The 10024-nt window shown below is 56.5% G+C and overlaps 2 protein-coding genes across 2 annotated transcripts; both read right to left on the bottom strand.

Moving 5' to 3' along the window:
* Nucleotides 1-526: 526 nt before the first annotated feature.
* LOC136023823 (pepsin B-like) lies at nt 527-3544 on the bottom strand. The gene is made up of 9 exons (XM_065698735.1): nt 3470-3544; nt 3220-3399; nt 2639-2756; nt 2312-2430; nt 1685-1884; nt 1411-1533; nt 1186-1330; nt 963-1061; nt 527-740 (listed from the first exon to the last, which is right to left on the bottom strand). The coding sequence occupies exons 1-9, from the start codon at nt 3542-3544 to the stop codon at nt 588-590; spliced, it is 1212 nt and encodes a 403-aa protein (XP_065554807.1). The 3' UTR covers nt 527-587.
* A 2288-nt stretch (nt 3545-5832) lies between these two features.
* On the bottom strand, nt 5833-9813 carry LOC136023730 (pepsin B-like). The gene is made up of 9 exons (XM_065698475.1): nt 9576-9813; nt 9138-9291; nt 8635-8752; nt 7687-7805; nt 7248-7447; nt 6984-7106; nt 6619-6763; nt 6284-6382; nt 5833-6169 (listed from the first exon to the last, which is right to left on the bottom strand). Exons 1-9 carry the CDS (start codon nt 9629-9631, stop codon nt 6017-6019), a joined length of 1167 nt encoding a protein of 388 aa, XP_065554547.1. The 5' UTR covers nt 9632-9813; the 3' UTR covers nt 5833-6016.
* Nucleotides 9814-10024: the final 211 nt, after the last annotated feature.

Genomic DNA, 10024 nt, shown 5'->3' with positions numbered 1-10024 from the left:
GCCACCCCTTCCTTCTCATTGCCCACCCTTTGCGGCTGCAGCGATGAAGAGAGAACAAATCCAGGGCATTTTCCTCAGCACGGCACTTTCCAATCCCTCATTGACTTGCAAATGTGGGCAATTCCCCCAAACCTAATGACCCGGGAGCTGTTCACACGCAGCTCCTTGTCTCTGCACATCCTGCTCCAAACTGGTTCCCGAAGCCTCCAGCAACCGCATCGGCTCAGCCCTGGGGTCCCCAAGCCGTGGCTCAGCACAAATCTCTTCCTCTCATCCTGCTTTCCCAGCCAGTCCCAGCAGGGATCTGGTTCCCAGTCAAAAAAGGGGATCCCAAACTGGTCATTGCTGCAAATTCAAAGGCTCCGTGCACATCTGGAAGCCCAGGCAGTGCCTGGAACCTTCCAGCACCATCTCAGACTTTGTTTTATTAAGAGCTGTGCCAGGTCCTGCTCAGCTGAGACACAAGGGAGTCACCTTTGCAGCTCTTTATTTAGTACAGGACATTTGGAGGCTACTCATCACCACACACAGGTCCGAGGGAGGACAGTGTCACAGGGGCAGATATCCCCCGGTGATGCTCAGCATCCCTAAGCTGACAGGGCAAAGCCAACCCTGTTGTTGGCCATGTCAAAGATGGAGTAATACTGCCGGAGGAAGAGGTTGCCGAGGATCCAGAGGGGCTGCCCGCTGGCAGAGGGCACGTATGTGTTCTCCACCCCAATGGTGCAGAAACCATCGTTCTGTAAGGGAGAAAAGGAGCCGATTTCAGTATCAGTGAGGAGTGGGGGGGAAGTGATGTTGCCCAGGCCTTTGTGGCTGTTTTGGCTGGGGTTAAACCATCCTTACGGTCACATACAGGGATGCAAAAGCATCACGAAACTAGGTGCTGGGAAATACAGCCCTCGGGCTGAGCTACCCCGTGATGGCAAACACACACTGGGGATGCTATCAATCACACATACGTTTAACACATAGACAGAGGGAGGCAGCGGTAACTGGGCTCCACTGATGGCAAAGTAGAGGGTGGGCAGGCTCGGGACGTCGCTGCAGTTGACGACGAACTGCAAAAGAAGCAAAGAGGGGCAGAGATGCTGGGAGCCCTCCACAGCTCAGCATTGCCACCAAACGCTTCCTCATCCCATGGCGTTCATCAGCCCCTCCTGTGCGTGGCATCCTTTGACCTACCCCGTAGTCGCTCTCCTCCGCACCCAGCTCCTGCAGGAATGCTGACAGGAATTGTCCTGACACGGTCAGCAGGAACGTCCCCGTGTCCACAATGCCCTGACAGCCTTGGCTGCACCAGCCAGTGGCTGAGAGCCCGATGGAGAACCTTTAGAGAGCAGCAGAAAAGGCATCAGAAAAGGTCCTCCCCACTCCAAGCCCCATCCTAAGCCATGGTGCAGCACTTACTCCTCAATACCAATCTTCCAGTACAATTCCTGGACCACAGGAGCCCATAAAATCTCCCCTGAGTACAGCTGGGGGTCAACCCCTCCGAGGATGACTTCCCCACCATAGCTATATGTTGGGTTGCTGGAAAGACACAAAATTAACCCCAAAGTTCAGGCAGGATGCTCAGGAGAAAGCTGTGTAGCATAAAGTGGGAGGAAACGTGGATGGAGAGGGAATAAGGAAAGGACAGATCCAAGCTGTGCCTATGGAAGAGAGAGATCTGTGGTCTCACCGAGAGTAATAGAAGCTGAAGATAGGCTCAGCGAGCTGGCTCTGCTGCAGCATGTTCTGCATCAGTGTGTTGTAACCAGGGATGCCAACGCCTGGATAAGCCATGCCCAAAATCCCATCGAAGTCCTGGTAGTAAAAGGGTCTGGTGGGTTCATCCAGGCTCAGGCCAAACTCCTGGTTGCTGATGACAATGTTCTGGATCTAAAGGGAGAGGAAAGATGCTGGGAGATGGCTTTGTAGGCTTTGCCCCATCACCCTTATTGTTCCATAAAAATACCCCCCAAAATTGTTTGCCTCGGTTAACTTCGTTTAAAAGTCCCATTTTCACTGCATGCAGGTCTCATTTCTTACATCCTGCAATGACAAAGCTCAGCCATCAGTGTAAAAAGCAAATGCTTATGGCCAAAGATATCCCTTAACCCAAAGCAGTGATGAAAAGCCCGGGGGCTCAGATTGAGTTGATTGCAGATCCCAGTCTCCAAGTAAATTTATGCCCTACGGGAGATTCAGGCACTAATATCCAGACCCAGAAGGTACTTTCAGCTCCCCCCTCCGTTTCTTAACCAAATGAGATGGGTCACAACCGCAGTTACATCTGACCCGGGTCGCACACGTAGAAGTCACTTACTGTCACAGTGTCGTACCCCAACCCCACCGACAGGTCACCAAACCCATAGCTCAGGGTGTAGGTCTCACCGACGCCCAGGAAGGTGGTTGAGAGGCTGCTGTTGAACCTGGCATGATCCACTGCATGGAGAGAAGCCCCCAGCTCACATCCTGCCCTTGGATCAGCATCCCGCTCCCCAGCAAGGGGCCATCCAAAGCCAGCCTCACCAGTGGCACCGAGCAGGGAACAAACCCCATCGGCTCTCACTGAATTCCCTGTCATAGCTCCAGTCCACTACACGCAGGGGACGCCTGGCCCTGGCACTGCTGTATCCCAAGGGATGCTCACCGCAGGCTGGGCTCTGGCAGTAGGTGGAGGGTACCCAAAGGTTGGCAGAGCCGGTGTCAAAGAGCACCAGGAAATGCTGCGGGGGGGTCCCGATGCTGATCTCCCCGAAGTAGAAGGACTGTGAACAAGAGCGTTTGTGGATGGCTGTTGCTGGCTGCTCTTTTGAATGAGAGTTTTCAGCTCTCTGCCCTCTGTGAGCTGAGAAACCCAAACTGCTCCGGGTCTGGAAGGGCTCATGGTCCTCAAGTGCTTCCAGGGCAGCTGAAGCACAGAAAAGGGCAGTGATTTGCCTACAATACAAGGCCAGGAACCGCAGATCTTCTATAACCATCAAGATCTGCTTCTTCTGAGAAGGGAAGCCAAGTCAGGATGAGATGTGTTGCCTCCTGCTTGTCTCCCAACATCACCCATCCTTAAGAGCCAGGCTACAGAGGGAGCAGAACAGCCCAGGCCCACTGCAACCCCTTGGCTGGGGAGGCAGCCGAGCTGGAGCTTCCTGCAGCAGCCGGGAAAGGAGGAGGGCATTCCCAAACACCAGAACCAGATGGCCCAGAGGAGGAAGGAAAAGCTTCAATACTCACATCCAGGTCGTTCGCTAGCGGTTCATAAGCCACAGCGTTACTGAGCTGATATTTCCTACCAGGGTCCCCTCTGAGGTCCATCAGGAATCGCTCCGGCACCCCCTTCTCCCGCATCACCTCCCGCATGGACCTGCCTTTCCTCAGGGGGATCCTGCGCGGGATGGAGATGGCACCAAGATGCTGAGCGGACCCATCCACATGCACTGAGGCCAGACCCTGCACCCTGGCACCCACCCTGGGCTCACCTCACCATCCCCTGCCCAAGCTGGAGGCAGAGCAGGGCCAGCACCACGCACTGCACTGCCCTGGGTGCTGGAGGCTCCATGGCAGCTCCTGCATCACCTCGGCTGGGACAGGGTGTATATAGCTGGGAGCTGTGCCCAGTCCCTGCTCCAGACACCCCTTTCCCCTATCGCTGCACCCACCCACACCAACGCTCGCAGAGCAGCCGCCCTGATTTCCCTTCCTTACCCAGCTATTCAGCCACTAATTGTCCAGTGCCTCTGATACCGAGACCAAATATGTGACATCTGATAAAAAGCAAAATTATGCCGTTATCAAGAAGTTAAAGTATTTTCTCTTGCCTTCAAGCACCGGCTTGATCGTTCCAGAAAACAAAGGCAAAACACACCCTTTGTGGTAAGTGGAAATTCATGATGCTGCTGTTCCGGGTAGGCAGGAGCCGCCCCGCTCCCTGTGATGTAGGGCTCCTGCAGGCTCCCCAGTTCCTGCTAGCAGTAAGGACAGACCCCAGCAGAGCTAAGCTGCTTCCATCCACACCTTAGGGTCAGATCATTGCTTTGAGCCTGCAGCAGCTCAGGAAACCCCCCTGCATCCCTTTCTCCTCCATCGCATCCTGATGGATCTCCCTTTGCTTGGACGGATCCTGCAGGGAGCAAAGGGAAGAGCAAAGACCAGCAGGGATGTGATCAACCTTCACCTATTCCTTCCTGCCACCGCTGCTGCCGGAGCAGCTCCAGCTCTCAGGACCCCCCCACTTCAGAGGGAGAAACTCCCACATCCCAGCTCCTCGCATCCCAGCTCCACACATCCCAGCTCCGCACATCCCAGCTCCACACATCCCAGCTGCACGCATCCCAGCTCCGCGCATCCCAGCTCCGCACATCCCAGCTGCACACATCCCAGCTCCTCGCATCCCAGCTCCTCGCATCCCAGCTCCGCACATCCCAGCTCCGCACATCCCAGCTCCACACATCCCAGCTGCACGCATCCCAGCTCCGCGCATCCCAGCTCCGCACATCCCAGCTGCACACATCCCAGCTCCTCGCATCCCAGCTCCTCGCATCCCAGCTCCACACATCCCAGCTGCACACATCCCAGCTGCACACATCCCAGCTCCGCACATCCCAGCTCCGCACATCCCAGCTGCACACATCCCAGCTCCACGCATCCCAGCTGCACACATCCCAGCTGCACACATCCCAGCTCCACACATCCCAGCTCTGCGCATCCCAGCTCCTCGCATCCCAGCTCCTCGCATCCCAGCTCCGCACATCCCAGCTGCACACATCCCAGCTCCGCACATCCCAGCTGCACACATCCCAGCTGCACACATCCCAGCTGCACACATCCCAGCTCCTCGCATCCCAGCTCCGCACATCCCAGCTGCACACATCCCAGCTCCTCGCATCCCAGCTCCGCACATCCCAGCTGCACACATCCCAGCTCCTCGCATCCCAGCTCCTCGCATCCCAGCTCCACGCATCCCAGCTGCACACATCCCAGCTCCGCACATCCCAGCTGCACACATCCCAGCTCCTCGCATCCCAGCTCCACACATCCCAGCTCCACGCATCCCATCCCTGTCTCAGCTCACTCAGCCTGTGTCAATATTTTGACACAAAGCACAGAGGAGTTAGTGTCCTTTCTCTGGTGAAGTGACACTGCTATTAATACATCTGATAACGAGCCCCGGTGGCAAAGAGCTTCCCAGAAACGAGTTTGGATGCCGGGAATGAACAGTGTTACCCAAGCCCACCCTGGCCAAGGTGCTCCCCGTCCCCTTCAGACACAGACCATTCCTGATATGCTTTACCTGCATAGCCCCACTTGAGGGTTTAAGGGTCATTTGGATGCCACGGCTAACCTAAGCAGCTCTCATATTCCCACTTTGCCTTAATCACAGGCCTTATCCAGCTACAAGGAAGAGCAGTGCCTGCCCACGTGCACCTCTGATGAGGTTTCCCCAGTGCCCAATGAGGGATGGAGGTGGGGACCCACCAGACAAGACAGCATCACCAAGGTCACCACAAACAGCAGGCAAAGCGATGTCCACCACCACCGGCTTACTCGGTATTTGCCTGGGTAGGAGCTGGGGAGCATCAGCCTCGGTGCAGCGAGCAGCGGCTGGAGGAGGATGAAGGTTAAGGACCCCCTTGGCCTTTCCATTCACACACCCCACGGCACAGAGCGGAACTGGCTTTATGGAGAATCCCATCCCCAGGGCTATGGTTGGGGTCCGAGACCAACCCCGGGGATGCTTTGGTGCAGTGCAGCCTGGCGCGTGGTGCTGCTCACCTGCAAAGCGGAGCCCTGGCAGAGATCAGGCTCAGGACTCTCATTCTGGGCTTCAAGAAGGACAGAAGCAGGAGATGATTGGGGATGTTGAGGTTTATTTGTAACAGGAGACTGCGGGAAGACAGAAATCCCGGAGGGACAAGGAGCCGTGCGGGCACAGAGAGGAACATCAAGGTCCATTGGAAGCCCGCAGCGCTCCGGGAATGCTGCTGAGGTGTGTTTGGCCAGGAGAGGGGCTGGATTCTGCAGCTCTGCTCCTCTACAGCGACGGGGCGAAGCCGATGCGGTTGTTTGCCATGTCGAAGATGGTGTAATACTGCTTGAGGAAGACATCGCCCAAGATCCAGAGCGGCTGCCCGTTCTGGGAAGGCAGGTAGGTGACCTCGATGCCCAGAGTGCAGTAACCGTTGTTCTGTAAGACAGGAATAACGGGGAGTTAGAGCCTGCTGGGTGGGATGCAGGGGAGCACCGGCTCCTCTCCTGGCCCATCCATAAGGAAGGATGGAGCTGCTGTGCTAATACATACATTCAAGACGTAGGCAGAGGGGTAGAGTGGGAGCTGAGCTCCGTTGATGACGAAGGTGATGGGGGACATGTTCTGGATCTCATTGCAGTCAACTGCATACTGCGGGGAGAGGGTGAAGAGGAGGTTATGGCTGGGACAGCACCCACAGTGAGAGATACACCCATATGTGGGGGTAACACTTTATCCCCTGGCAGTGCCATATCACCTCATCCTTCCCTAACATGCCCACAGTACCATGCTCTGTAGATGCCACATGAGTTTTGGGGGCCCACAACTCACTCACAAGCCTCCCCCCTGCTCCGCAGGCACCCCCAAAGCATCCCTTGTGTGCTCACCCCATAGCTGGTGAGCTGGGCTCCGAGGGCCTGCAGGAAGCTCTCCATGTATTCCTCAGGCACTGTCAGCAGGAATGTCCCTGTATCCACGATGCCCTGACAGCCCTGGCTGCACCAACTGGTCGTTGACTGCCCAATAGCAAACCTGGGAGGAGGACAAGGAGATGGACACCATTTCAAGCACCCACCAGCAACTAAACCTGGTTTGGCTGGAGCTGTCCATGGGGATGCTCTCAAGTGCAACGCCAAAGCCCTGCCTCGAGCCCGTGCCTGCTGCGGTAAGCTGTTGTGGAGGACAACGGTACCACCTTCAGTGCAGGAGCTGCCTGGGTGGATCATACCCATCAGGTACAAATACAACTCACTCATTAATGGCAACCTGCCAGTAGAGCTCCTGGGTCACTGGTGCCCATGCAATGTCCCCGTAGTAGAGCTGAGGGTCAACTCCTCCAAGAATGAGCTCTCCTCCATAGTAGTAGGTGGGATTGCTGCAAACACAGTGAGTTACAGCAGCAGAGATGGGTAAATCAGTGCAACGTGCATGGGGTAGCGAGGGACAAACCCAGCAGGGAGCTGCATGGGGACAGGCAGAGGGATGCTGGTGCGTTAGGATGTGTGGGGTTTTTTACCGGGAGAAGTAGAAGCTGAAGATGGGCTCAGCAAGCTGGTTCTGCTCCAGCATTCCCTGCAGCACGGTGGGCGTCCCTCCCACTGCCAGTGAGGGGTAGGCCATTCCCAGAATCCCATCAAAATCCGCATAGTAGAAAGGCTGCGTTGGCTCGTTCTTACTGAGCCCAAACTCCTGGTTTGTGACCGTGATGCTCTGGATCTGGAGGGGAAGGAGATGCCCGGTCAGCCTGTGCGCTTAGGGAACCCAAGCAGTGGTTGAGTGGGATGATGGATGCTCTGAAAGCTCAAGGGGCCAAGTGCGAGTGGAAACATCACCAGGCAGCCAGGAAAGGAGCAGCAATTGGATTAAAACCAACCTAAAACCCAGCTGGGTAACTGATAGTGGCAATAACTGGTCCACAGTGGCCAGGAAGACGAGGGCATCGCGGGTGCACTCACCCTTAGTGTGTCGTAGCCCAAGAGCACCGTGACTGTGCCGCTGCCATAGGAGAGGGTGTAGGACTGCCCGTTGGTGACGAAGGTGGAGGACTCTCTGGGCCTGAACTTCATGTGGTTGACTGCATGAGAGAGAAGAGGGCAAAGCTCCTGGGTACACGATCATCGGGTTGTGACGGGGCCTCACCTGTGGTTGCTGTGCCAGGATAACACCAGGATAACGTGCTTCTCCTGCAGGAGCAGGTCTGGAAGAGCGGAACAGGCTGTGCCTCTGCCTCACAGATACCTCTAGGGCAGGGTTTGCATCCCGGTTCTGCCTGCATCCCCCTGCAGGGAACGGCCATTGCAATCCCGACCACATCAGCCCCAGCATCAGCAAAGCCATCAGCAGCGAGTGATGTGGGGTGAGTGCCAGGGAGCAGGACATCAGCTCCAGGGTTCACAGCTTCGCTTTTTCCATGCCAGCTCAGGCACTGCCAGCAAGATTTCACCGCAGTGGTCATAGGGGGTTGGCCATCTCCATTAGCAAGACACATGGAAACACAGCACGGTTTGGGTTGAAGGGACCTTAAAGCTCCTCCAGCTCCAACCCCTGCCACGGGCAGGGACCCCTTCCACTGGAGCAGCTTGCTCCAAGCCCCTGTGTCCAACCTGGCCTTGAGCACTGCCAGGGATGGGGCAGCCACAGCTTCTCTGGGCACCCTGTGCCAGCGCCTCAGCACCCTCACAGGGAAGAGCTTGTGCCTAAGAGCTCAGCTCAGTCTCCCCTCGGGCAGGTTCAAGCCATTCCCCTTGGCCTGTCCCTACAGGCCCTTGTCCCAAGCCCCTCTCCAGGTTTCCTGCAGCCCCTTTAGGCACTGGAGCTGCTCTCAGGTCTCCCCTTCAGGAGCCTTCTCTTCTCCAGGCTGCCCCAGCCCAGCTGCTGGGAGCTGTGTGCAATGTGGTACTCACAGCACGCCGGGGTCTTGCAGTAGGTGGAGGGCACCCACAGGTTGGAGGAGCCGGTGTCGAAGAGCACGGTGAAGTTCTGGGGGGGGTCCCCAATGCTGATCTCCCCAAAGTAGGAGGACTGCCGAGAAGAGAATGGGAATCTCCATTGGCCACAGGATCAGGGACACACCGGGCATCCGAGTGCATTGCAGGGTGGTGCAGGGGGAACGCCAAGCTCCCTCTTGCAGGCGATGAAGTAGGGATGGAGCTGACTCTCACCCTGCTTTTTCTCCAGGAGGATGTACTATTAACTGTGTATTTTGGTGCGTTTTCTGTTTCACACAGAAAAGCCTCACTTTTCGTGGCTGGGGAAAACTCTTCTAAAGTAGAAGCTTAAAGAGTGGGGAAAACCATCTCTCACTCCCAGAGGCTTGGGGTGAATGGATCCCTGGCAGCTGGGAAGGAGGAGGGAAAGGGATGCTCGTGGTATACAGACAGGCTGCAGTGGGAAATGGGGTACTCACATCCAGATGGCTGGTTATGGGCTCATACACCACAAAGTCCTCTCCAAAGAGGTGTTTCTTAGCTGCATGGTGTTTAATCTTCCTCAGGTAGTCCTCCAACACTCCAGCCTTCCTCATGTTCTCCCGGATGGATTTGCCTTTCTTCAGTTTGATTCTGCACAGAGGGAAAATCAACCCAAACCAACAAAACTCAGCAGGAAATCAGGAGATTTGGGCACTGTCGGGTTATCTCTGTGCCCTGCCACGGCAGGAGCCCTCCCCTTGGCTGCTCTTTACATCCCCTCCCAAGCCGGGGACCCAGCATCACGATGGTCACTGGAGATGCAGGAGGCTGGAATCACACCCGGTTGAGGGTGTTCAGGGTCACAGCATCAGCCCACGCAGGTTACAGCTCTGTTATCACCCCACTCCCTGCTCATTCCGCTGCAGGACACTCACCTCACCACCCCCTCCGAGAGCTGGAGACACAGCAGGGCCAGGACGAGCCACTTCATGGTGCAGGAGGTACCCACTGGTCCACACTCACCCTCTCGATGACCACAGCTGGGCTGAGCTGCCCGAGCTCCCTGGCTTTATAACCGGGAAGCAGCGATCCCCCTTATCTGCTGACCTCTGTTTTCCATTGCCACGCACACCCTTGGCTTCAAGGGTTCCTTTGTGTTTGGGGCCACGAGGGCTTTTGAGGCGTTCCCATCGCGGGGCGCGAGGTGAGGATCGAGTGGCGCCCGCCTTCGATAGCGAGATGGAAGCGTCCCCATCCAATTGGTGCCCGGCTCTTATCGCAGCGCAGAGGAGGGAGCCACGCGTCACCGTGCTGGCCGTTATCTCTGCCCAGCAAAACCTGCCCAAGGCTTTTCCCGAAATGAAGGAGCCTTTTTTCCCCACAT

This window comes from Lathamus discolor, chromosome 19 (genome assembly GCF_037157495.1).
Source record: "Lathamus discolor isolate bLatDis1 chromosome 19, bLatDis1.hap1, whole genome shotgun sequence".
NCBI classification, from domain to species: domain Eukaryota; kingdom Metazoa; phylum Chordata; class Aves; order Psittaciformes; family Psittacidae; genus Lathamus; species Lathamus discolor.
This window is presented reverse-complemented; position numbering and strand designations above follow the sequence as displayed.

Excerpts from the sequence above, each read along its gene's own strand:
- LOC136023823 (XM_065698735.1), bottom strand. The coding sequence starts at position 3,544 with ATGGAGCCTCCAGCACCCAGGGCAGTGCAGTGCGTGGTGCTGGCCCTG. Across the intron at positions 2,431-2,638 it reads CTGCCAGAGCCCAGCCTGCG|TGGATCATGCCAGGTTCAAC; the intron begins GTGAGCATCCCT and ends CTCTCCATGCAG. Across the intron at positions 1,062-1,185 it reads CGGAGGAGAGCGACTACGGG|TTCGTCGTCAACTGCAGCGA; the intron begins GTAGGTCAAAGG and ends CTTCTTTTGCAG.
- LOC136023730 (XM_065698475.1), bottom strand. The coding sequence starts at position 9,631 with ATGAAGTGGCTCGTCCTGGCCCTGCTGTGTCTCCAGCTCTCGGAGGGG. Across the intron at positions 8,753-9,137 it reads CCATAACCAGCCATCTGGAT|TCCTCCTACTTTGGGGAGAT; the intron begins GTGAGTACCCCA and ends TCTTCTCGGCAG. Across the intron at positions 6,170-6,283 it reads CCTCTGCCTACGTCTTGAAT|AACAACGGTTACTGCACTCT; the intron begins GTATGTATTAGC and ends CCTGTCTTACAG.